At 34.1% G+C, this 27,782-nt stretch overlaps 1 protein-coding gene across 1 annotated transcript in view; it reads right to left on the bottom strand.

Annotated features, from left to right (window-relative positions):
* Nucleotides 1–225: 225 nt before the first annotated feature.
* SEMA3C (semaphorin 3C) overlaps nt 226–27,782 on the bottom strand; it is a 174,183-nt gene continuing 146,626 nt past the window's right edge. The window contains exons 13-18 of the mRNA XM_032304123.1: nt 25,598–25,686; nt 21,250–21,291; nt 17,832–17,989; nt 9,137–9,204; nt 6,933–7,063; nt 226–3,031 (exon numbers count right to left, since the gene is read on the bottom strand). Coding sequence (XP_032160014.1) covers nt 2,621–3,031; nt 6,933–7,063; nt 9,137–9,204; nt 17,832–17,989; nt 21,250–21,291; nt 25,598–25,686 — 899 coding nt within the window. The 3' untranslated portion in view covers nt 226–2,620. The remainder of the gene's footprint in view (nt 3,032–6,932; nt 7,064–9,136; nt 9,205–17,831; nt 17,990–21,249; nt 21,292–25,597; nt 25,687–27,782) is intronic.

Raw genomic sequence — 27,782 nt, 5'->3', positions numbered from 1 at the left:
ATGTCTCTGGGGTTGGGACTTGAATAAATGAGGGATAATGGTACAAGGAGAGTTTTCCATGTATATTCTTCTAGAAGTTTTGAATTTAGAAATATCTAGATGCATTATTTTTACAAAAATGGATAAATAAAGAAATACAAATTAAAAATTATAAGATTCAGTGGGTTCTTTCTTGTCAACAAGCAATTATATATCTATCATTAAAAAGAAAAGTTGAAGACATTCTTGGGGAATTCAACACGTTTTATTTTGCCAGGCAAATGATTTCTCAATATCCAATTAAATATTAATGTACTAATTACATTTATTTTCTCACAGAGTGAACATTCACCGTAATGACAGTTTCATCATGCTAAAATCTATCCACAAACCTACACTTTGAGAAAAAAGTGCATTCCTAAGAAATTTTATGTACAATATAAATGGAAAATGTATTAAGTCATCGAAATGTCAAACTACACAAAATAAAACTAATTAACCACCAATATTCAATATATGTTGACATTATTTTGGAGAAAGAAAATTTTCTTCACATATGGCAGTTATGTTGAAGAAGAATTTCTATAATTTTAAAACAAAAGTAATAAAAGTATATACAACTGAATAATGTTCTAAAGAGAAGGCATTAAATAGCACAAATAATATTACAAAACTAAACACCCTTATTGTCTATCAGTTTGTGTTTACATGAAGCAAGGGGACCTGTGTAGTTTACCTATCCTCTGACTCTAAAACAATTTTACTTTAAACTCTGTACATAGAACATATTGGCCATAAACAATAAAGTTGGTTTTGGCCTTCCATTGACAAACATTTCTATTTGGGCACATAGCAAGCAAAATATTTGTATAAATAAACCGCTTTAGAGAGTAATTCGGAATCATATACATTTGGAAGATAGCTTTTATTTATTAGCTTATTTTTGAATGAACATTATTTATGTTGTATATTTTAACTGCTATGTTTGCCCCCACTGAGGTTGCCTCTTATAATATCATAATTTATCACCACTTAATTAGTAAGTCATATTCTTAGATCCTGATCAATGGTTACATTCATTTTGACAATGATTTTAGTTCTTGAAGTTTTTATGCTATGGTGCTTAAAAAGGTAATAAGTCTACCTTACCTTCTTTGTGGACTATTAACTACAAATAAAATTTTGTACTAGATTTTTGAATAGGCCTATGATGCAATTTCTATTTGTGCTGGGAAACACGAAAATTTCTTTAAAAGCAAATAAAATTCAAAGGCAAAAGTTGTGTTTCAAAAGGAAACATAACAGTATAAAGAATTTTTTCATATTTCTCCCATCTAATTGTTATTTGGAACAAAAGGTTCAATAATAAATTTTTCTAATGAAATGACCCAAACATATAATTAGAAGGAAATTATTTTATTCATTACAAAACTTAACACATTTGTATTTATAACCAGTGAACAGAATGCACCAACATTCTTTCAAAAGAAAGTATGTCTATTTTTGTTCATATTCAAATTTTTTTCAGTTCTCCACAAAATGAGCACCTCGCCAGCACACACTAAAGATCATCATTAAAGAACTGGTGACTTAAAAATCATATGATATCTGAGGTTGGTAAACCAAAAAAAAAAATGTGAGACTTAATTATTGAAATTAATCACTGATGGTAAAAACTAGTCACATTTTTTATAAATAGCTTTTTATAAAATTGCATTTCTTTATTTTTCCCCATTTTGATAGTTTTACCTCTCATATACAAGTTTGATATTTCATCTTTTTCTTCTTATATTGTTTACCACACAGACTAGAAAATTAGAACATAAACAGTAATTAAACACTGTAAGATTATATTCTCTGATTCTACAATAACTTAAATAACTTCCAAAAAAGTGCTTTTGTTTGGAAGATGATAGCATAAGAATATAAACTTAAATGCTTCACTGACATAACTCTAATCAAAAATATTTACGGTGAAGGTCATTCATTTTATCTTCTTAAAACTAGGAAACAAAGATCAATAACAGATACCAGCAACTGACCGTTTTTTTAATAAAAAAAATTAATGTATTTCACTGGAAACGTATAAGCTGTTCATTTTTCTGTATGAATCACTCATGTTTTGTACAACTTTTAGATACACTCTTCCTTGACTTGTACCTAGTCTACATTTCTTTTGACGACTACTCTATCACATATATTTATACAACTTTTACAATGTAAAAGTTGTGAACTTGGCATTTGTTTCCATATATAAAATCACTGACAATTCCAAATCTAAACCCCTAAGGCAAGGAAGGAAGATCACAGGGTTTATGGCCATCGTTCAATTAAGGGATGTAGGAATTTTAGTTTTATAGCCGCCACATTCATTTGAAGGAAAAGGAAATAAACATATAAATAAAATCTGGGTTAAGTTAAATATTTATATGCACCATGAGGATCATGACATGTCTAGTGCTAGTCAATATCATACAAGAAAATGCATGCTCATTTCAGTTCATGTAATATTCACTTTAGGAGTGAGTTACACCTTTCTCAGGAATTTCTCATGGGTAAAGCACAAGGTTCTTTGCTCAAAATTTGATCATTGAAGACAGACCATTCTTTACTGGAAGCATAAGCCCCAAGTAAGAGAACATTATGACTCTGGCAACTGATTCCTCCTGTTTCTACTTTTCCGGCTATTGATGAGAGCCTTTAACTTGCCATAGTCCCCTCTTATCTTCTGGGATTCTTCTTGTTGATGTTGCTGTCGAGTGTCTTTGCAGTACTGATTAATCATCTGCATTTCTGAGTGGCTGAATGCCCCCATGATGTCCTTTGGGTGGAAGGGTAAAGCCCTCACAGAGCTGGCCCAAGTCCAAGGGGACCATTTTTCTGTCACGACAGCCACCATTTCAGAATCTAAAACTTTAAAGTTGATCTTGGCTATGGTCTGCTTGAAGCTATTCTCTGTTGCAATGCAGTGATAGAGTCCTTGGTCAGAATCTTGAACAGAGCGGATTAGAAGTCCTTGTGAAGTGGCTATGATTCGTTCATTCAGCTTGACCTAAAAGAGAGACTCATCAAAGATCCCAAACCCGACTCTATGTTTTCTAAAAAGATATGAGCAACATATACAGAGTATCTCTGGACTTTCAAATTTGGGGAAGCATCAAGTACTTATTAGCTTCCTTCTTAGTGAACACAAATGTTTGGTCAGTTCGGTTGCCTCTTTTGCACAAGAGATTTTGTTTCAGGAGCACTGAAGCTATTAAAGGGAGAGTGAAGTTATCACCCATATTACCAAAAATAGCTTCAAGTTCATTCCCTTTGGACAGAAGTGGTTTTGGTATATATAGGCACAGAATTTTGGTTGCATTTGGAGTGTGAATCACAGTCAACTATAAAATAAAATTCACAGAATATTTAAAATATCTCTTTTGTCCTCGAGTTCTTGCCTTTAAAAGCAACAAAAATACTCTCTTATTAGTAGAATCATGAAGCCACAGTTAAATGGTTGAATTTTACCATTTTTCAATGATGAATTTTCTCCTAACTAAAAATGCAAACAACTTATTACTTCACTGAAAACCTGAAAAAAAATTATATAAGCAGAGGCAGAGTTTTGAACACTATCAAGGGTTTTTTCCAATTATCCCAAATTAAAGAATGACTAAAAATAAGCTGAAATGCTATCATCTTCTAAGTCTAAATGGTTTTACTTTCCAAGGAAAGGTAATAAAAAACTGTGAGGTTAATATTTAATTACTTTACAAGCTTATCCTGGAAAAACTCTCATGTGCTAGATATTAGTTAAATGTATGCAATCTTTCTTTCTTAAAGTTCCAGCTATAGTATTGTCAATGAACAGACTAAAAAGCTAAGTGGTAAGAAATTCCTTGACATAGGAACTCTGAATTGCTCTTTCACGGGGTGGGGGGTGTGGGGAGAATGAATCCAAATCAAAATAAAGGAATGTTTTTCTAAATGGTTAATTTCTGTATAAATATGTATTTAATTATTAATGAAATAAAAATCAAAGATAGATTATTTTAGTTAAAAAGTATTGCCCTCCTCCAGAAAAAAGCACAAAAAGGCAAAGTATAATATTGAAACAAGATAATAGAACAGATCTAGAAAAGGGAGATCAGATGAAGGGACTGAAATGTATAAAGGAAAGTTTTTTTTTTGTTTTTTTTTTTTTTTTTATTTCCAGCATAACAGTATTCATTATTTTTGCACCACACCCCGTGCTCCATGCAATCCGTGCCCTCTATAATACCCACCACCTGGTACCCCAACCTCCCACCCCCCGTCCCTTCAAAACCCTCAGATTGTTTTTCAGAGTCCATAGTCTCTCATGGTTCACCTCCCCTTCCAATTTCCCCCAACTCCCTTCTCCACTCTAAGTCCCATTTGCGACAACATGGATGGAAAGTTTTGATGTTAATTTAATTTTTAAAGTTTAAAAGTGTCTCAAAAATAGTTTCAATCATGTAGAAATGCACTCAGAAACAAAAGGAAAGGAAGACTTTTCTATGTGTGCAAAATTAGGAAAAAATTTGGAGGCCAATTTTATAAATTATATAACGTGTTTTTGACACAGAAATTTCATTTCTAGGAATTCATACAGAAGATATACTCACAAGTGTGCAGATGTTCATTTACATAATTTTTTTTTATAAGAAGAAAAATAACCTTAAGTAGTAGAGAGCCTTAAAGAAACAGATATATTCATATAGTGGAACAGTATGTAGCCAAGAAAAGTAAGTTACCTCCAAATGTACTGATATTGAAGTGTGTGTGTGTGTGTGTGTACATCAGAGAGAGAGACAGAGAGAGAAAGACAAAAATAGGAACATGATGGGGAATATATGGAGGAATACATTATGACTGAATATATAATTCTTAGTAGCTTCATACTCTAGAAGTATGAATAAATATTGAAGTGAAGGTAAGGAGATCTTTCAGGTTTCACTTTATGCTATTCAATACGAACTACTTACAGTTTTGTCCATGAGCTTTTATGACTTGTCTTCAATATTTATATATCATTAATATAAGACATATGCATGTGTTTGCCTAAACTACAGATAACAAATCAGGATAAATTTAATAATATGGTAACAATTTGTTCAACTAAATTAATAATGAGTGGACTTGTACTCTGTAATTCTGGATATAATAGATTTGCATAATTATAGTTAATTTTTTCATAGTCTTATAGCATTCTTATGCTATAGAAGAAAAAGCAAGATAGTAATAATGGAGTCTACATTCTTGAGCATTCTGAAATCAAACGTCAGAAATATTGCAAAGGAGATTCAGTCATTAAATCTATAACTCACTCCATTTTTAATTTAATTTATTAATTTCTGTGGCATGTATTCAAGCTTGCATGTATTCATTTTCTTTAATTTAAATAGAAATTTTTTTCACTTATTGCATGTTATTCTATTTTAAGTGTTTACTGAATTAAAGGAAAATATTTTATTCATATTAGGTAACCCCTATTTGAGTTTTAGATTTCCAATTCACATACAAACACACAGAACTTCTCAGGAAGGACCATTTATAACCCTGTCACATGCTCTGGCCTAAGAACTTCATTTCTGTGTGGTAATCATCATGGCACAATATGACTTCTACTCTAGGTTACTTAGTAAGGCAAGTAGTATTACCATTTACATCCATTGAAAAGAATTCAAAATTAATTAGACTGTAGAAATTTCAAGGTCTCTTTGATGACAGACTTTTGTGGCAAAGAAAAGAGATCTTAAATAAACAATTTTTTTTATTAATAAAAATGTTCAAAAAGATTTGATTAGTATCATAGAATTATGGGGCAAGAAGGAACCCCGGAGTTCATCTAGCTCCTCTTGCCTCCAGATGGTTAAATTGCTTATGCAAGTGGACATCAGCCTATGGTTTACTAGTCCGGTGACAGGGGACACACAATTTCCTAAACAGCTCATATTGTCTTCGGACAGGCAGGTCTGAGTTGTAAAGCATTTTCTCATATGGAGTCAACATGTATTTCAGTAACTTTGATGCAAGTGTCTGTGTTCTATAGCTTGGGATTGTATCCATTCTGAATATCTCCAATTAACTTAATACTTAGTATCCAAACTACCCACAACAGAAGGACACACCCAAATGCAGAAGGCTCCATTTCCCCCTTTGCTCTATCAGATTTTATGACACTGCTAATAGCATTACATTTTAGACTACCCTAAGGCTTTATATACACATATATATTTTTCTTCTTCTTCCTCTCATTTTTCAGTACATGAGATCAATATTATGGAGCTCATTATTTATAATATTTCACCCTAAGCCATTTTACAATGCTTCCCTTTTAAAACAGCTCTTTCTGATCAGTGAGAGGTTAATGTCAGTGTTCTTTTCTTTGAAAAATTGTTTTTCCACATCACTAAATAAAGGCAACAGTCCCATAAACAATGATTCCCTATATTACCAAACCAAAACCCTAGAGTCGTGGATAATAAAGCAAAGGAAACAGATTACCACATAGCAGAAAAATGCTCCTTACCATAAAAATTATGGCTTAGTGTAATTTCTTACTGAGGAAAAACTGAACTTTTTTTAAGGCCCCCTTTTATCTTGTGAATCACACAAAGGTGCTGCTGTGTGAGAACCTGGCGTCTGGTTTTGCACACATCTTGTTTCTTTTACGAATGCTTCCTCATATCAATTCCCCTGTCTTGAGTGTCCAAGCTCTTGTTTCAATCACCATATTATAGAGGTGAACAGGCAGCAAGGATTTCTAATTAATTCATCATCTCTGCAGACAAAAGATTTTAAAGGAAGTGACACCTGTCATCCCAAAGACATAAAAGGATGTTCATATGCCTTTTTTTTCCCGTTTGATCTGAACCTCACCAAGGGATGGTGATCGAATGTCTTTCCGAAGCCCTGACTGATTGCTGCTGTGGTGTGTTACTCACCTCTTTCCTCCTGTCTTTGTCTTTCTGTAACAGCCATTTGATCGATGCCTGTGGAGACTTCGGGGCGCACTCAAGGAAAGTGGTGTTATTTTTTACTCCATACTGAACAATTTCAGCTGCATTTCTATATGCTGAAAAGCAAAAATGAGAGAGAGAAGAGAACTCAGAACATATACTCCTATATGTTTATTGCTCTATAAAATTGTCACTACCTATGAAGTATCCAAAAGGCAATCTTTAATCATTTAACAAGCAGACTATTACACATCGTTTACCTATTGTGTTTAACCTAAAGGAAAGGAGAGAAAGACATAAGGGAACCGATTTTTATTCAAGAAGTACTCTAAACCAAGGAATGTCCTTAATATCACTTTGAACATTTAATTATTTCAGTATCCTTATGAGTTAGGTTTTCTCAGTGTTTCAGAGTTGAGCAAACTGATGCTGTGAATTATTAGGAAACACATCCTACTTGAAGAGTTAGTAAGTGTCAGGCATTATTAAAGCCAGGTTCATCCATACTCAGTGGAATATAGATGGAATCCAGAAGCATCAGGAAAAGTCAGAAAGCCAAGTGTGGCTGCAGTGGGAAGTTATGGTTGAGAACACAGTCTTGGCAGAGATATTGGAGGTAAAATTCCGATTTCACCAAGACTGACTGTGTAGCCTTCAACAACTTACTTGACTCTTCTGTGTCTCAGTTTTACTTGGCTCTAAAACATGGATTATGTTTTCATATAGGTTCTGCACTGAAATTCTTAATTCAGGAAGAGCATGTAGTAAAATCATGTGGTAGCTTAGACATGAAAAGCATCTTCATTCATAAAATGGTGATAATAATAGACCTTACTTTGGTATAGTGTCTTGAGCATTAATTGTGACATTCCATAAAAAAAGTGCTTAACTCAGATTCTGACACAAAGCCAACATCCACGTTTGTTCATCATTAACCCCACTGACAGTTCTACCACTGTAACTACTATTAGAACTGGCACACATATTTATAAAATACTCAGTAAATAGAGAAATGGTAACTTGGATTTATTCCCTCAATTAGATGTATAGAACCACTAAGCAAAACATGTCAGAATTTTCTTCTCATAGCTCATGTAGTTAGTAATAAGAATATCAGTCTTTACTAAAGAAAGGCCCAGACTCAAAAATATTAGCAGTAGGAGTTTTGGTGTTAATTGTTAGCAACAGTGGGTCTATGGCACCTTCGTGAGCCAAGAGAGCTCTGCCTGAAGAAATTTCCCTGGTGGGGTTCAGGTGGAGGGGAGAAGGTTAGTGGGGAAAGTATAATACCATGGGATCTTCATGCCAGGATGGGAAGAAATGGGTTAGAGTGATCATAAGACACAGGCAGGATTGTCAGAAGTACTGGAATGGTTATAAATTGTAAAACCAAGGCACTGGTACACCCATATTCAGAGCAGGGTTATTTATAATGTCCAAATTGGAAGCAATCCAAGTGTCTAGTGATAAGTGAATAAACAAAATGTGATCTATACATACAAAAAATATTTTTTTCCATTTTCAACAGAAAAGAAATCCTGACACATGTTACAACATGAATGAACCCCGAAGAAAAAGTGAAATAAGCAGTTACAAGAGGTTAAATATTGTGTGATTCCGCTTATAAGAGGTATATGTAAGAGTCAAATTCATAAAGATGGAAAGTAGAATGGTGGTTTCCAGAGGCTGGTGAAGAGGGAAGTTCATATTTAATGGGTATAGAGTTTCACTTGGGAAGGATGAAAAAATACTAGAGATGGATATGGTGCCGCTTGCACAACATTGTGAATGTATTTAATGATACAGAACTATACACTTTAAAATGGTAAATTTTTTAAAAAAATTTAAATTTTCATTTAAATTTTTAAAAAAGCAACTTTTTTCTTAAGAGAGAAGACAATAGCTTTGTTTCTTCAGAAAAAAAGTAATAGCTTGGAAAATCTGTAACTGATATCTATGTGAAATTCCTAACCAACTAACACACCCAAGGTCTCTGTATTCGTGGACCTCTGTTTCTCCTACTATACATACAAATACGTTTAATTTTTAATTTCCATATGAACACCAAGAATCTTCATAATCTTTCCTTAAAAAAGAAGAAGTGAATTATAATGAGGTCTCCCTCCCTGAAATGTGACCTGGAGCACTGTGACTCTTTACCAAGTTTGACCCTTGCTTAGTTTTAATACCTTTTAGATTAAACCCTCTGCACTGAGTCAATGGATTTCCATGTCTCACATCTTGTCTTCGGCTCCTCCTATAAGTGCAAAGACATACATAAAACTGATTTAGAATTAACATTGCCAATTATACCACATTTAAAAGATTGCATTTTTAATTTCACAGTCTCTTAATTGCCCAAGCTTTCATAAGGAAAAAAGAGGTCTGCTTATCTGGTACCACTAGCTGACATTTCTTACTCACCACCTTCATGATAGGATTGGTACTTCACCTTGTTTTCATTCTGAATTAATTCGGTCCTTCCCTATTATTGGTGATAGAATGGCTATGAAATCCTTATTATGTGCATTTTCTGGGTAAATGCTAGATTCCAAATGAATAGTGTAAATTTTAGTTTAGAGACATTCATCAAAAATTTTCCAAGATGAAAACCTCTAGAGTATAAACTCACTGGCATCTTCTTTCTTATAATTTTGTTTTTAAATAAACATGGCTTTCTTACAAAAGTCAACATTTCCTAACACCTTCCTGTTATAGTAAAACTTTTCTGAAACAGGTGATTGAGAGGTAGAAAATAGACATTTAATACACAGTTAAGCAAAATTGTTCATTTACTAGAATAAGAATTTTCCTTCAACTTTTTACTTTGAAAAACATCAAGCCTACAGAAGAGTAGATGTATGAGTACACTAAATACTGACATACTTAGATTCGTGAATTGTTAAATTTTGCCACATTTATTTTTTCTCTCACATGCAAGTTTTTTTTTTTTTAAGATTTTACTTATTTATTTGATGGAAAGAGAGAGATCACAAGTAGGCAGAGAGGCAGGCAGAGAGAAGGAAGCAGGCTCCCTGCTGAGCAGAAAGCCTGATGAGGGGCTCGATTCCAGGACCCTAAGATCATGACCTGAGCCGAAGGCAAAGAACTTAACCCATTGAGCCATTAAGGCACCCCTAACATGCAAGTTTTATGTTGTATATATACTTTATGCACATATATGAAAATCTTTAGAAAATAAATTGCAGACATAATGCTTCATTCCTCAATACTTCAGCATGAATCTTCTGATCTTCCTACATAACAACAGTATCATTATCATGTTGAATATATGAATATTCCATAATATCATACAATACATATTTTATGTTAAAATTTCCTTAATTGTCTTCTAAACATCCCTTATGGATTTTTTAAAGTTTAGTTAGGGGCCACCTGGGTGGCTCATTAAGCATCTGCCTTCAGCTTAGGTCCTGATCCCAGGGTCCTGGGATTGCACCCCACATCGGGCTCCCAGCTTGGCGGGAAGCCTGCTTCTCCCTCTCCCATTCCCTCTGCTTGTGTTCCCTCTCTCTCTGTGTCTCTCTCTGTCAGATAAATAAATAAAATCTTTAAAAAAAAAAAGTTTAGTCAGGACCAAAGTTCACTCATTGCATTTTAGTTATTATGTATCATCAATTAAGCATTTCAAAATTCAGTTACATTCTTCATAAGTTGGCCATTAGTTAAATCAATGTCTTAAATTATTTTAAATAATTAGATTCAAAATATTCATATTCAAAATATGTATTTTTGTATATATTATATATATATACATTTTGTATATACTATATATATATATTGTATTGAATATACAATTGAAACTAATACATATAATAGTTTCAATTGTATCACACAGTGAAACAAAACAAAATAAAGCAACTGAAATTCTCTTAGCAATAAATCATGGGTATGAAGATCGTTACAAGAAAGAAAAAGTGAGGAGCATCTGGGTGGCTCAGTTGTTGAGTGTCTGCCTTCAGTTCAGGTCATGATCCCAGAGTCCTGGGATTGAGCCCTGCATTGGGCTCCCTGCTCAGCCAGAAGCCTGCTTCTCCCTCTCCCACTTAGCCCCGTTTCTGTTCCCTGTCTTGCTATGTCTCTGTCAAATAAATAAATAAAATCTTAAAAAAAAAAGAAAGCGAGAGAGAGAGAAAGTGAGCTCTCTGGTCTCCCACTTACCCAGCTTCTGTTCCCTGTCTTGCTATGTCTCTATGTCAAATAAATAAATAAAATCTTAAAAAGAGAGAGAGAGCGAGAGAGAGAGAAAGTGAGCTCTCTGGGTGGTTCAGTTGGTTGAGGGTCTGACCCTTGGTTTTAGCTCAGGTCACAGTTCCTAGTGGTGAGATCAATCCCTGTGGCAAGATCAATCCCTGTGCAGAGTCTATTTCAAATTCTCTCTCCTTCTCCTCCCAACCCCTGAATGCGCTTTCTTTCTCTAAATAAATAAATAAAAGTCTTTAATGAGAGGGAGAGAAAGAGAAAAGGAAAAGATCTACTCTTCAAATATCGGGAATATAGGGATACATTGATTGTTTACTATCAAGGCTTTGAAGTATATATAAATGAGCTTATGACTTAATTGGATCATCTGTTAAGTCTCAATATTTTTATCGTTAAAGATAAATTATAACATTCAGTGAGAAGAGCAGAAATATTAAAATATCACAAAGATTATTAAATTTACAAAGTGAAACTAATCTCAAAATCATCAATAGTGAAAAAGATCATTTTAAGGTTACAACAAATAATAGTTTGTGTATTCAACTCTTCATGTAAATCTCTCTATGGAAATACAGGTATATAATTTTATGTCACATATATATTTAAAGATTTAAATATATATAAATATATATTTATATACTTATATAGAAATATATAAAAATATATATTTAAAGATTTTATCTATTTATGTGAGGGAGAAAGAGAGAGCACACCTGCAGAAATGGGGGAGGGGTTGAGGGAAAGGGAGAAGCCGACTCCCTGCTGAGAAGGGAGCCTGACATGGACCTCAATCCCTGCTCACAACCTGAGCCCAAGGCAGATGCTTAACTGACTGAGACACCCAGGCGCCCCTCAACTTTAATTTCTAATACAACAACACACACATAAACTAGTGGAAGTCACTCTTGTTTCAGGAAATACAATTCATGCTTTACTCTAGAATAGCTCCTATATCCCTATATCAGCTTTTCACCACATTGCATTTGCTATATTTCCAAGCCATGGCATTATTTACTACCAATCAACTTGTGAGTACATGATATTATATGAGCACCATGTGAGAGTTCTTAGGGCTGAAGTAGTCATTTTCAGCCATCTAGAGAAGCACTATCACTCACAATAGTTAAATTGATTGTCCTGTGACCAGTACTATGTTATGGTTTGCATAGCTGGGGAACCCAAATTTATGGGATCACATAGCTTCCAGACAGTCTGTACAGAAAAAAAATCATTATGGCTTGGCCTAAATGATGAGATCAGCAAGACAGCAATCTGACATTTTTTATATTTGTAGAATTCCTTTAGGATAGTCATATAGCATTGCAAAAGCTGGTAGACAGAGTAATATTATATGTGAATGTAGGTTTAGGATTTGAGCTCAAGTTTCCAATGTTTTCTTCTTTATAGTATAATCCTTCAGATAAACAATGAAATCATTTTGTTCTTGTATGTAAAACAGATATTTACTTGAAGATTGAACTGATTATCCTGTCTTAGAATAAAATTTCTAAGTGCATGTCTGAATCCAAAATAAATAACATTTGAGATTAAATTGCAGTATTTGGATACAAATGCACAAATATTTATGATACTTGAGAATGAAAAAGAAAATTGCTTGTATTATTTACCATAAGCAAACTTGAAAAAAAAGAGAAACTACAGAGCCAATGATATTTAACAACTTTATTATATCAAAATATATATACTCCATAGATTTCCAAGTATCACTGTAATTCTTATTCCATACAAAGGACACCTTTTTGATTTTCATTCCTATGAACTCCTCCACATAATCTTTGTGTTCCAGATAGGTAGACAGCACAATAGAAATAAAATAGGTAAGTTAACACTATTAAAGAAAACTGGTATGGAAAATACAAGTGATCATTATTATTATTATTATATAATCACTTAAAAATATTATATATGAGAATTTAGGAAATAGTTAATTCAGCAAACATGTTTTGCATTCACTATATGTTTAAGTTTTAAAATAATTTTGAGAAGTTAAACAATATAGATACTTGTAATGAAACTTTCATTGTGCTAGCCAAAGATGGGTGAGAGTATGCCAAGGAATAAGATAGGTTATAGAAAGATAGAAAGATAGAATGATAGAGATTTTTCAGCTTTTAATTATAGAATTAAGACACTGCTAGAGATTCTGATAGCTCTTTAAATGATTACTACCTTTCTCTTTCAACCCATACTTTTTCCCTCCTGCTTATACTTCATTAAATTGAGAAATAATTGACATATAACATTATATTAGTTTCAGGTGTACACCCATTCATGTTGTATATCTGAAACTAATATAATGTTATATGTCAATTATTTCTCAATTTTAAAAAGTATATATATAATATATATATAAAATATATGATTGATATATAGTGAAATGACCACAATAAGTCTAGATATCATCTATTCTCATAGGTAGTCACAAAATTCTTTTCCTTGCGGTAAGTACTTGTAAGATGTACTACTCTATTATGAACTTTCAAACAGGCAATACAGTATTATTAACTATAGTTACCATGCTGTACATTACATCTCCATGATTTAATTATTTTATAACTGGAAGTTTGTGCCTTTTGACCCCCTTTGCTCATTTTTCCTACCCCCTACCCCATCTTTGAGAACCACTAATCTGTTCTCTATCTCCATGAGCCTGGTTTTTTGTTATTTTCAAAACTCCATATAGAAGTGAGATCATGCACTATAGGTCTTTCTCTGAATTATTTCACTCACCATATGGCCTCAAGGTATCCATTTCACAAATGGCAAGACTGAATTCTGTTTTATGGCAAAGTAGCATTCTTGTGTGTGTGTGTGTGTGTGTGGTGTGTGTGTGTGTGTGTGTGTTTACATCTTTACTCATTCATCTGTTGAAGGACACTTAGGTCGTTTCCATGTCTTGACTATTGAAAACAATGCTGCAGTGAACATGATGGTGCATCTATCTTTTCAAATTATTGTTTTTGTTTTCTTCAGATAAATATCCAGAAATGAAATTGCTGGATCATATGGTAGTTCTATATTTAATTTTTTAAGGAAACATCGTACTGTTTTTCATAGTGGTTGCACCAATTAAGATTCCACATCCTCTCCAATATTTGTTATTTATTGTTTTTTAATAATACCCATTCTGACAGATGTGAGGTGAGATCCTGTGGTTTTCATTTGCATTTCCCTGATGATTAGTGACACTGAGCATCTTTTCACAACATGCTGGCAAACTGTATGTCTTCTTTGGAAAAATGCCTATTCAGATCTGCCCACTTTTTAAGTCAGATTGCTTGTCTTTCGAATACTCAGTTGTATAAGTTCTTTATATATTTGGATATTAACCCCTTATCAGGTTTATAGTTTGCAAATATTTTCTCTCATTCAGTAGGTTGCCTTTTCATTTGGTTGGTGATGTCCTTTCCTGTGTAGAAGCTTTTTAGTTTGACATAATCCCACTTGGTTATTTTCTCTTTTGTTGTCTTTCCTTTGGAATCGTATCCAAAAACTCATCATGACCTATCAAGGAGCTTCATGCCTATGTTTTCTTCTAGGAGTTTTATGGTTTCAGGTCTTACATTCAAGTCCTTAAACCTTTTGAGTTAAGTTTCGTCTATAATGTAAGATAGTAGTCTAGTTTCATTATTTTGCATGTGGTTGCTCAGTTTTCTCAGCACCATTTATTGAAGAGACTGCCTTTCCCCATTGTGTATTCTTGCCTTTTATGTTGTAAATTAATTAACCATATATGTATGGATTTATTTCTGGGCTCTCACATAGATCATGTGGATCTATGTGTCTTTTTTTTATGACAATAGCATACTGTTTTGATTATTACAGCTTTGTAATATAGTTGGAAGTCAAGGTGCACGATGCCTCCAGCTTTGTTCTTTCTCAATATTGCTTTGGGTATTCGGAGTCTTTCATGACTCCATACAAATATTAGGATTGTTCTAATCCAATGAAAAATGCTAACGGAGTTTTCTTAGGGATTGTATTGAATCTGCAGATTCCTTTGCGTAGTATGGCCATTTTAATAATATTCATTCTACCCCTCCATGAATGTCAATTATCTTTCCATTTATTTGTGTCTTCAATTTCTTTAATCAATGTCTTATAGTTCAGTGTTAAATTTATCCCTAGGTATTTTATTCTTTTGGTGCAATTATAAATGGGATTGTTTTCTTAAATTCTCTTTCTGATAGCTCATTAGTCATGTATAGGTTTTTGTTTGTTGATTTTGTACCCTGTAACTTTACTGAATTTTTTTTTTCTGTGATACCTGATTTCATACCAGGCATGACATTGCAACATTAAAAATTGCAAGACAATTTCAGCTCTTTATTGATTACAAGGACATGATCAAGATCAAATTTGTGGCATTAGGATGACAATGTGGAACCTACCTTGACATATGCATCTGAGAAAGGATTACTGAGGTTGTAATTAGAAGGAGAATAGGAGAACAAATGAGTCAACTCATATTTTAGCAGAAACTAAAATGTAAACAAAAATCTAAATGTCTAAAATGTAAACAAAAATCTCAAATATGCAATGATAGTTTATATATGGTATGAAATTTTACTTGAGAAATATTCTTTGTTTATTAAATGAAAACACTTGTTTGCCAAACCCTAGGTCTGGAGGTTTTGCAGGGAAAGAGTACCATCTCCAATTCCTCCACATTACAGGAGAGGCTGATAAGCCTAAAGGAATATGGTAAGATTCACTTTGTGATCCTCATAGCACTTTCTTTCTTAGAAAGTGTGAGGCTTCATCTTCCTTTAGCTTTAAATCTGTTTAATAGATAGAAGATTACACTCCAGGTATTAGATATGCCAATTTTTATAACTCTTTCTCAAGAAAAATATATTACCTTAGAAACAGTTATAGTAATAATTTTTAAATATCACTGCTATCGTAATTGGGAGTATAAAACAAATATGATTAAAATTTATCATCAATGACTACAGAAATCATTTATTTGAGATTACATTTGGAATTTGCTTTCCTCATACTTTGTCCAAGTTCAGATCTCCAGTCTAGTGCAAACAGAAAATCTCAGGATAATGAGGTCTAAAAATTCTATGTAGAGATCAAGAGGCTAGAAACTTCCTGCCTAAATCTCAAAACGACACAGAAGAACACAGGTCTTTAAACACAGATACTAAGGACTACTGGTTTAAAGAATAGGAGTTCTCTTCATGTTCCATGTCTTTAAAAACAAAAGACTTTCAAATTATCCAGACCAGGCCACACCTGTGCATTCCAAATTCATATTTCTAACTGTCTACTCAACCTCTCCATTTGAATATCTCATCGATACTTTTAGCATCATCTTTCCTTCCACATACCTGCTTCCTCCCCTGGTCTTCTGTTTCTCAGGAAATTACATCTGCATATGCTCAGTTCTGAGAACTTGGTTCATTCTTGAGTCTTCTATTTCTCTAACTGAGCTCTACCCCAAATCAGACCTTGTGCGATTCCCACGTCTATCATTCCTGTGTGAGAATTCCTTATATCTCACTTTGAAGGTACAGTGCCCTAACTGCCTTGCAACTTCTCTCTCCTCTCCTCCCATCCCCTGCCTACCCCAGGGCTGCAATCCTAGCCAAACCCAACCAGATGAGCTTTTCAAACCAAATGTAAAAAAAAAAAAAAAAAATTCATGTGCTCAAAGACCCTCCGTAGTTTTCCATTTCACTCTATAAAAGCCTTCAGTGACTTACTAAATCCTATGTCATATGCCATTCTGAGCTCATTTTCTTTCCACCCTTCCTTTTTCTCATTCCATGATAGTCTCATTAGTCGTGGTGCTATTTCTTGAAAAATCTTGACACACTACAGCTTTAAGGATTTCTGGTCCTTCCGTCTCTCTGGAATGCTATCCCCCCAGATAATGACTTGGTGTCATTCCTCATCACACTCAGGTCCTTGTTCAAATATCACCCCCTTAATCACCCTGACTGACCCATAGCTCTGATCTTGGCTGACCCTAAATTCTGCATATTCTTTGTTCTATAATCAGTGTCACTACTGGTGTCACAACTTGTGTACTAGTTGGTTCTAAGTTTCTCATCTAAGTCTTTGCTAGGATAAATGGCATTCAGTCTCAGACTGTCTTATTCTCTCAATCTGACCAGCAACCATGCACTTCTCATTCTCAGAGGTAAGAGCATGTCACCAAGGTTCTGAAAGCAATTCAAACCAAATGTAAAAAAAAAAACCCATTTTGGAACAATGTTCCTGTTGCCTGAACTAGGACAAACTTCTGATCATTGGAGAATTAAATGGCACAGGGAAACCCTAAGAAGGTGGGATTTAATGATATACAGAAGCATACGAAAAATTAGGTAATGTGGAAAACATTAAATACTGCTTAAAAAATTTGCTGGGTCATAGGGGGAAATTGTGTTGCTGGAGGAGCTTTAAGAGGAGAAACAAATGTCTCCAAAGTACTGTATTCCGACATATCTGTGAGAATTTCAAGTTAAAACTATACCCATTTACTTCATTCAATAACTATACATGATGCTAAACATAGCTACTACTTCTAGTGCTATTTTAAAAGAATACAGCAATAGAATTTTTTCTAATGATGTGGAGTATCTGGCAACATCAGTTTTGACTTTCAGCTGAATGTTTGGTACTCACCGCTTCCCAGTTGGGTAGAACCTAGAGCACGAATGGCCATCCCAGGCACAGTAAGGGTCCCTTGCCAGGCAGCAGTCAGCACAGGCTGTACCATAGATGTGGCAGCGATGCAGAGACACTTGGGAAATCCCTTCATTGGAGCTCACATACAATTGTTGCTATTGGAGGAATGATTATGATTTAATTCAGATGTGGACGTTAAAAGAGGACTTTCAGCAGGAACGCATTATGTCTATACACCCTGAGATTCATTTTAAAATAGACTAAAAACAAGAAGCAAAGCACAGAGGGTATAAGCCAAAATAAATAGAATTTTCTTATGTTAATATGCCTATAATATTACCACTTTCCTGTTAAAAGAAAAAGGAAAAAAAAAAACAACTCAGGGCCCTTTGTAGAATGGTCATACATTTGAAACACTGGGATTTATTGTTCTCTCAAATTTGTGCTAATATGTTATAGATTTAAATTATGATGCTTGCTTTATTTTTTGAATGCACAAGGCAGTTTTCTTTTTCTTCAAATCTGGCAACCCATCACCTTGTAAATTTGAAAACGTCAAGTATTAAATAAAGGGCATTTTTAAGTTTAGGGGAAAAAGTACACTGTATTAGATAAAAACTTTTAAAAACTTTTTTTTTTTTTGCATGCCTTTGAAAGTGGCATATTACTCATTGGAGCAACTTTTAAATTACTTAGAAGAATATCAGTATTTATATTTAGTCATGTCTTAAACTTGCTGTGTGATCCAGTGATCTTCAGCATCCCAAGTCATAAATAAAGATTTCCCTCTCCTTCATTTACAGGATGTCAAGAACTTCTTAGGATACTGCTCCAGTTCTTTCTGTGCATATATTGGTTCTCAGGAGTTGAAAAGGGTAAGTTTCTAACTGATGCTTATTTTCTAAAGAAGTGATATTGTATGATTCAAATTAGCAGAGAATCTCTAAGCTGGAACTCAAATATATCCACATGTGCAACACACACAAAGACATCTATACATATTCACCTACATGCAATTTAAAATTTAAATCAGTAGGAGCACCATTGGTCTGGTTCTGGAGGCAGACTTCTAGGATTCAAATCCCAGCTCAACCACAACCATGCTATGCACCTTTTCTGAATCTCAGGCCGTTCTTGGGTAAAACTGGGATGATACAGTACTTATCCTATAGAGTTATGTTAAGAACTAAATGTAAGGGCTAACTCCACATGAAATACTTAGAATAGTTTCTGACTCCTAAGAGCTCAATGAATAATGAATGAATAATGTAGTAGAGAACATTACCAGTTAACAAACTATCAACTTATACATTGTCAATTCTAATTAATCATTTGAATCACACCTCAGTCTATTGTCTAATAAAAAATCATTTTATTCAGATTAATTAATTTTGCAGAAATTGGGCTGAAAATGATTGATCCCCAGTTGAGACAAACTGTATGAAAACAACGGTGTATTTTGACAATAACCATTTCTCTAAGAACATTTCAAATAAGTGTTTATTGAGTACATTAATAAATAATATAATGAAAGCATCAGCTATGCTAAATTAAGGAAACTGCTTTATTTAAGGAAAGAATACAAGTAGTTTCATTCTAGAAATTATCTTTTTTAAAAAATTAACCCAACTATTTTCTGCTGTATGGAATGCAAGAATAAATTAGAGAATAAAGAAGCATAAAATAGAAAATAAAATAATTTGAAGACTAGGGAAGGCACTAAATTCATAGTGCTTAAATGTACGTAGAATACCGTTGGCAATTTGTACTTCTTTCTCACTGAAAAAATAATGAGGTATGCAGACGTGCAAATGAGTTTCCCAAAACTGAAATAATTATCCTGCCCTAAATCTAATGACTGAAAGAAACATTTTTAATTATCTACAATATAAGATGTTGAAGACAGATTTAATACTCATTTTTTCCCCTGTGTGTATGTGTACTGCATATTGAAATTCAATGGAATGGATTGTGAACTATGAGTCTACCAGCTGAATTACAGCCTGGATAGTAACGTGTGTCACTGTAACTGTGTACTGGGCTACTCGGCCACACAAATGGCTCTGTGTTCATTTTGAATTTTGCTCCGATACTTTCTCTTTGCATTAAACTACTGTAAACAAGGGGCTTCCCTACTGACTTCAAAGACAATTCTGACTTGGGATCAGCTCCCTGGGACATTGGAGAAAATGACGAATGGCTTCTTGTTATTTGGGAAAATGTTTGTTATGCACCATGCAAACATTTTTACAGATGAGATCTTTAGCTCTATGGTACCCTATTTATTTTTCTTCATAAAATTGAGTCAAGTGAAAAGAGTACAGGACTGACTGTGGAATATTCCTTCATCTGTAACAGACCAAATAAGGTAAAGAACACTAACTTTATGTCATCAGTTGTGCTAATACTTAAAACCTTTATTCCATATTCCAAGAAAAATAAGTCTCAGGCTCTTGAAACAGCAGTTATGAAGGACCTGCTTTATTTTAGGCAATTTATATAAATTAACTCTTTTGTGAGAAAAGCATTACCATATAGAGGCAGAAACTTAGGTCAGTGAAGTTTAACAACTTATTCATAATTTATGGATAAGTTGGGATTCAAATGCACGTCCATTGTGCTCTGAAGCCTACTCCATTTCTGGCTATATGAACTTTGGAACTTTCTTCCAGAGAGAACGCCCTGGGGGCTGGAGAGGTGTATACGTTGCATAGGCAGAGACTGGGATAGGGCTTTTCCTTTTTTTCTGATCATTGTGTATTTGCCTGTGCAGGCATGAATTAGAAGATGAAACATTTCTGATAATCATAGCCAAACATTTCTTCCCTCAAACCCAATTCCTTATATGGTTTAGATCTGAGAATTCAGATTTTTTAAATGACACATATAAACTCTAAAATATAGCACTTCTTTAGCAATAAGTATAAAAGAATGCATTACACATTTCAAACAAGTGATAGCAGCAGGAACTCGGAAGAGGACTGATTACTCATTCCAAGCTCCTGAGAATGTTTGTGATGCTATAGTAGCCCAAACATTATACCAAAGTCTTCATTCAAAAGATTATTTTTATTTTGGTTGGCTTCACACACCGTAATAGTTGAGAATACAGGATATATAGGATATACAAAATGTTGGGATATCTTGCAGTATATATTTATATGTTCTGCTCTCCTGGGCTTTTATACAAAATAGACCTATTTTGTCTTCCATTCATAGCCTGTCAACTATGCATCAAAATTAAAGGTGATTTTGTGGTTATTGTAAATAATAATTACTTTTCTAATACTAATATTAATTTTTCTAAAATTATAAAATATATTTTTCACAACAGTACAATTTTTAATACGTAAAGAAAATAAAAATGGAGTTGTTCTAATAAATAAAATCTTTAAAAAAAATGGAGTTGTTTTACCTTCTTGGATGAGATTTTCATTGTTGTTATAGGAGCACGATTCTGAAAAATTAAAAAAAAATTGTTAGCTATTCAAATAATCCTTTAAAAAGATTTGCATTAAAGATATTCTCATGTCTGTTAAAATTCAAGACATCATCATTTCTCTACACATGCACATATACTCAAAGTTTAGCAATAGTTGTCTCTAAAGTGCATTTCCTCTGTTGTGCTAACAAACATCTCATTAAATATATATGATATATTTTACAAATATATGATTAAATTTTAGAAAGTAGCAATTAGGGGACGCCTGGGTGGCTCAGTTGGTTAAGCAGCTGCCTTCAGCTCAGGTCATGATCCCAGCGTCCTGGGATCGAGTCCCACATCGGGCTCCTTGCTCAGCAGGGAGCCTGCTTCTCCCTCTGCCTCTGCCTGCCGTTCTATCTGCCTGTGCTCGCTCTCTTCCCTCTCTCTCTCTCTGATAAATAAATAAAACCTTTAAAAAAAAAAAAAGAAAGTAGCAATTATAACACATCATCAATATAATCTTTAGAAATACAAAATCTAAGAAATTTGGAAGAATTAAAAAATTATATCTTGGAATACTGAACACAATGAATAAAACTTAGGTTTGGATGGGGGTAGATAAGATGCTGTGGAATGGCAGCTCATGTTCTTCCCCCACAACTCAAGCGTCTGCATAAGAAGCTACCATGTAGCTGACAAATGTTGCTTTGGAAAGACATATTAGCCTGAATCATACTTATTAATTCTCCTGTTGCAAACAAAGAGATACTGTTAGGAAAAAAAAAAAAAAACTTACAACTTTGAAAAAAAAAAAAGGAAAAAAGAAATAGTTAGAAAAGGTTCTCTTTTGATAAATGCGAATTAATGAAAGCACCTAAGGATTTTCTGAAATAGTAATCCTTTAAAAAAATTTTTTTTACTAAATCATTTTATTTTATTTGACAGACTGAGATCACAAGTAGGCAGAGAGGCAGGCAGAGAGAGGGGGAAGCAGGCTCCCAGCTGAGCAAAGAGCCCGATGAGGGCCTCAATCCCAGGATCCTGAGATCATGACCTGAGCCTAAGGCAGAGGCTTAACCCACTGAGCCACCCAGGCGCCCCAGTAATCCTTTTTGAAAGTGACTCTATTCATAGAGTTTACTTCTTAAACATTATGAGTTCCTGTTAAAAACTAGACTCATGATAACCTGATAATCATCTGTGAAGTTTTATTTGAAAAATGCAAGTGAAAAAAAAAAAAAAAAAAGAAAAATGCAAGTGAGAGCAAGCTCTCAAAATTAATAGTACCTACAATTATTTCACGTTCTGGAAGTGTGTGTTCTTACACATGTTCAAAAGAAAAAAATGGTGATATTACTAGATTAGCTCAATCTAAACACTCAATTATGTTTTGATCACAACTTAGAAATGCACATACGCATACAAAAAAGGTATTGCAATTTATATCCATCCAGGCAACTACTAATAGCTGTACCACCAATTCAAGTTAAGTTTGAGGAAGCTGGATGTATTTTCCGGAAATATTCTGAACAGAGGATTAAAAGAGATTATGGTTCTGCACTCTACAAAAACAAAGAGTCTGTTTTTTTAAGGTTACATTGAGTTTGCGTTTTCTGCAGTGTATCAGTGTGACACTTCGCTTAGGAATTTGTTTCCATTCAAATGCATTATTTCCTCACGTGCTAATCACAGTATATCATACACACCCAGTTATTTTTACCTCACCTCAGAAAATATGACACAAACACTGTTGAAGACAGTAAGTAAGTGTATTTGGTAACTGTGTCTCTCAATTTAGCTGTATCAGTCACTGGCACGCACATCCACAAGAAAGTTCAAACTTTTTTAGTCTCTCTCTTGGGCTGATGTCCCCCACATGCATTTTGACTGACTCTGTTGTTCCACTGAGAGTTTATTCTTCATAATGATAACACTAGCACAACTCATATAACACACTATAAGTAGTTAGCACATGACCAGAATGATTCCCATTTCTTTAAGAGCTTTCCATAACTTACATGTTTGGGTTTGTGTCAAACTCACTTAATGTTTTCTGATTATCAAAAAATTATATTTCAGAATTAAAAATGAAGGTCTGCCAATGGCATTTTTTGCTCTCTTCAAGCAAATTCCAGAATAAGGTACTTTATGTTATTTTGGCTAGCCAAGTTGTCTGTATTGAACTGAACGAGGAAAAAATATTTTATATATAATGCACTTTTGGTTAATCTAATGAAACAATCAATTCCTTTATAAAGCAAGGCATAGAAAAAAAAACACTTGAATGTACCTAGTTAACATTTTGTAAGCACAATATTAACACACTAATCACAAAGAACCTTATGCCAAAGTGAGTCTAGCATTTAAAATTATAAATTCAACAAGATACTGGAAAATTTTCCAGAGTTCCTCAGATTTCATTTGGTTACTTTTAAAAAATATTTCTTTACATTTAAAATGAATTAGCATAATCTAAACAAGGCATCTTGATCATTTATATGCTTATAAATTCAGTAATTTTGGTGAATATGGGAACCTGTATTAATAAGTCAATATATCCTGAGTTCACTCAACTAAGCAAAGCAACTGACTAAACCAGCAACAGTCTGCTCCTGGGAGGCCTGAAGTGCTAACTTTACTCAGTTAAAGGCTGACTCTGGTCTTTGGATATCCATGGACCGTTTGTTTGTTTGGTTTGTTGCTGTTTATCATGTTACATCATAAACTTAAATCTTCAATCCAGCTAGATTTGGAGGGGATTAAGGAAAATATGAACCCACAGGACTGCAATGAGATCACAGAAATTATAGGATATTTTGAGCAGATGTGGGTGAAGGGGTGCTCACCTAAGCTACAGAAAGAATAGCCTAGTAGTTAAGAGAAAACAGGAGTCAGATTTATTAGATTTGTCCACAGTCGGCAATGGTGATCTTCTTGCTGGTCTCGCCATTCTTGGACCCAAAGCTCTTCCGCAATATTCCTGCCCTCCCTCACCTTGCCAAAGACCACATGCTTGCCATCCAACCACTCAGTCTTGGCAGTGCTCATGAAAACTGGAAATCGTTTGTGTTGGGTCCAGCATTTGCCATAGATGAGGTGCCAGGACCCATGGGCTTCAGATGAAATTCTCATCATCAGCTTTCTCCCCATTGATCGACTTGCAGCCAGTGCCACGATGGCCTGTGAAATCACTACCCTGGCCCTGAAATCCTGGAAAAACCCTGTAAAGCAGGGATTTTTATTACTAAATCTTTTCTCCCTGAAAAGTTCTAAGTGCTAAGAGCATGAAAGTTCTCTGTTGTCTTTGGAATTTTGGAAACAGCTTGAAGGAGACAAACCCCAGGGCTCACTGTCCAAGGTGATGTCAAAGACCCAGGGGTGCTGACCAAGGGCGGGCCATGCTGGCGGCTCTGGGGTGGCGGCATCTTTGCATGGGCCATTTCTCTTGATTGATTTAGTTGGAAATAGTAGTCTGCAATAGGATTGATTCCATGCCAAAGTATCTTTGCAACCCTAACAGCTTCTCTGGCTGTGTTTATCCATCTTTCCAAATGTTTATCAGAGAAATCACCTGAACTACAATGGTTTACATCTTAAGGAGAGAAGGGACACTACAGATCTGCTCTCCCAAGTCACAGATCCAGAAAGAATATGCACTCTGCCTAGAGCAGGTGATGCCTTACAGGACTGAACTTCCCACTGTGTGCCTTTTTGTTGATGTCGTGTATTGTTTTTCTTTCTTCTTCTTTTCGTTAAGCCGAAATTTAAGAACAAAGAGAGTAATAATGAAATCTCAAGTTCAGCAGAACATGAAGCTTTGAGCGGTCAAGAGACGACGTTTGTTTTATGTAACTTGAATGTCATTTGAGTTGAAAGCCATAAAATAAGAGGAAACAAAGCAGTTTTCTTAAAATTCCTGGATAAAAAAAATATGAGAAAGTTTATCTAACAATCAATAATGTAAGGCACTTGGATTTTAGTGGCTTGTGAAGCAAATGAGAAAAGCCCTTTGCTGGCAAATCTTTTCGACCTTGACCACAACAACTCATTTATAAAAGTAATGATGACCAAAATTCTTTGAGTTGTGATAATAGTTGAAAAAGCGAATCTTTTAATGTTAAGATAACTTGAAATGCAAAAGAAAAAAAAAAAACAAAAAAAACCTTCAGAAAAATATTTGTTCTATATTTCTCAGTTTATCTGGTGTTTCCTATCCTCAAAAACTTATGATATTTATTTGATCCTTTATCAAATATTTTTTTTCCTCCCAAGTGGCCCTAAGATGAAAGAATTCCATCCATCATGTATGTACTGAGATGAACAGAAGAGATGCTCAAACCTTAAAGACTTCCAGCTCCTCCAGAATGAGCTCACCCCTGGCAGAGCTGTTAGAGGGAAGAACCACCACCTTCTGCACAGTGCCTCGATCTAAACCAAAGGAAAACAAAACAAAACAATGAGATGCAGGAAAGAAAGACATTTAAACGTAAGACCACTGACTTAGCATTTAGAATATTATTTATGTAATTACTGAGTCATCAAAAAGAGGCTGTATATATTGAGCCATCCAAACAAATCTCATTTATGTAAATGAATATTGAAATTAACTCAAAATGAACCAATATGGACATCTGATATTCTGTACATATTTGGTATAGTCATAGCTATGAGAAAGAAGAGAATGCCTAAATGCCTTATTAAATCAAAAGTTCTATTTCTGAACCAAGTGTGTATTTTTCAAATATTAACACATAATTTTAAGTTTGGCCTTTAAGAATATTACTTAAATCTCTTATATGACTTTATAAACTTTATAAAGTGACACTCCCATGTTTTGTTAACCTTGACACATAATGATTTATCTGAGAAAAAAGATTATTATAAATGAGTTATTATGATAATATTATGAATAATAGTCCTAGAAATTTACATTTAATCTGTAGTTGTGAGATATTTCAGACACACACAATTCAAAATAATTTTCAGAGCACAAACGTAACTGTGGTCTCATATCAGATGTGGATACCTATTCATACAATAATTCTACTATTTTCACACATACACAAATTCAGGTAATGTTTTTGGATATTCTTAAAAATCAGGGGAAAATATGAAATTAGATGGTTCAAATAAACTTAAGCAAATAAAAAACTTACTCATAGTTCCAATGAGATTGCCAAAAATAGACATGCCCAATAAATGTAATACATGCAGAAAATGTTACTTATGTCAATATTTTTAGTTAAGATAGTTTCATACATCACATATAATTTACTTATAATCACATATAATTTACTTCTAAGCATAAAATTTTGCCACACTACCAATCACATACATTTTAGGTTTAAAGGAAACTAGTTGAGATTCAGCAATGTGGGGTTAAAGCAAATTTGTAAATTATTTGATAAAGTAAGAATATATTTCCTCACCAAAATATGTTTCTATTATAATAATTAATGAGCTCTAGCTTAAGTATCAAGTCATTATTTTTAACTATGAGTGTGTAACTATGGGTATATAATTTAGAAAGATGAATTATCATCAACAGATATTGGAACATTTTTAAATTCTGTTGAGAAATGTCAATAAGAGTTCATTTGAGGGGCGCCTGGGTGGCTCAGTCAGTTAAGCAATGGACTCTTGATTTCCACTCAGGTCATGATCTCAGGGTCCTGAGATGAAGCCCCAATCAGCTCTCCACCATGGACATGGGACCTGTTTGCAATCCCCCCCCCCCCCCCACCCCGCACACACACTCCCAGAAAGAGTTCATTTGAACTGAGTCTTACAAGGCTAAATTTATAACTAGGAGCCATTTTGTGATAAACACCATAATTTCCAAATCCCACATCTGAAACTGGCCTGTATTCCACAAGCAGAACTATCTCTGACATAAAAGATCCCATTTGAGGGGACCCTGGGTGGTTCAGTCAGTTAAGCAACAGACACTTGATTTCTGCTCAGGTCATGATCTCGTGGTCCTGAGATGGAGCCCCACTCAGGTTCTATGCTGGTCATGGAGACTTCTTAGGATTCTCTCATCCTTTCCCCCTGCCCCTACCCCCTACCCATCTCAATTGCTCTAAAAAAAGAAAAAAAAATCCTATTTCACATTTACATTTTCTATCTTACCAGCCTAATTGAAAGATTCAAAATAATTTTTTTTTTTTTATTAAGTAACCTCTATACCCAACGTGGGGCTCAAACTCACAACCACAAGATCAAGAGTCAGATGGTCTTCTAACTGAACCAGTCAGGTGTCCCTCAAAATAATTCTTAATATAAAAAAGAAACTCTACTTTATAGTGTTACCAGCTAAAAAATTAAAACCCACTAAATAATAAAATGTACAGAAGAACAAGATAAAGGGATTTTGCCAGAACAACCCCTGAACCCTGTAAGGATACAAATTATGTGTGCCTGATCTTAGAAGTTTCAAACTATATTCTGTAATTTAAAATTCATTTCTTATGCCATATTCAAAGATAAATAAAAATCTCAAAGCCTTGAAAGCTCTAGGTATA

Source organism: Mustela erminea, chromosome 11 (genome assembly GCF_009829155.1).
Source record: "Mustela erminea isolate mMusErm1 chromosome 11, mMusErm1.Pri, whole genome shotgun sequence".
Classification (NCBI taxonomy): Eukaryota; Metazoa; Chordata; class Mammalia; order Carnivora; family Mustelidae; genus Mustela; species Mustela erminea.
The sequence above is the reverse complement of the archived record's forward strand: the minus strand, read 5'-3'. Positions and strand labels throughout refer to the sequence as shown.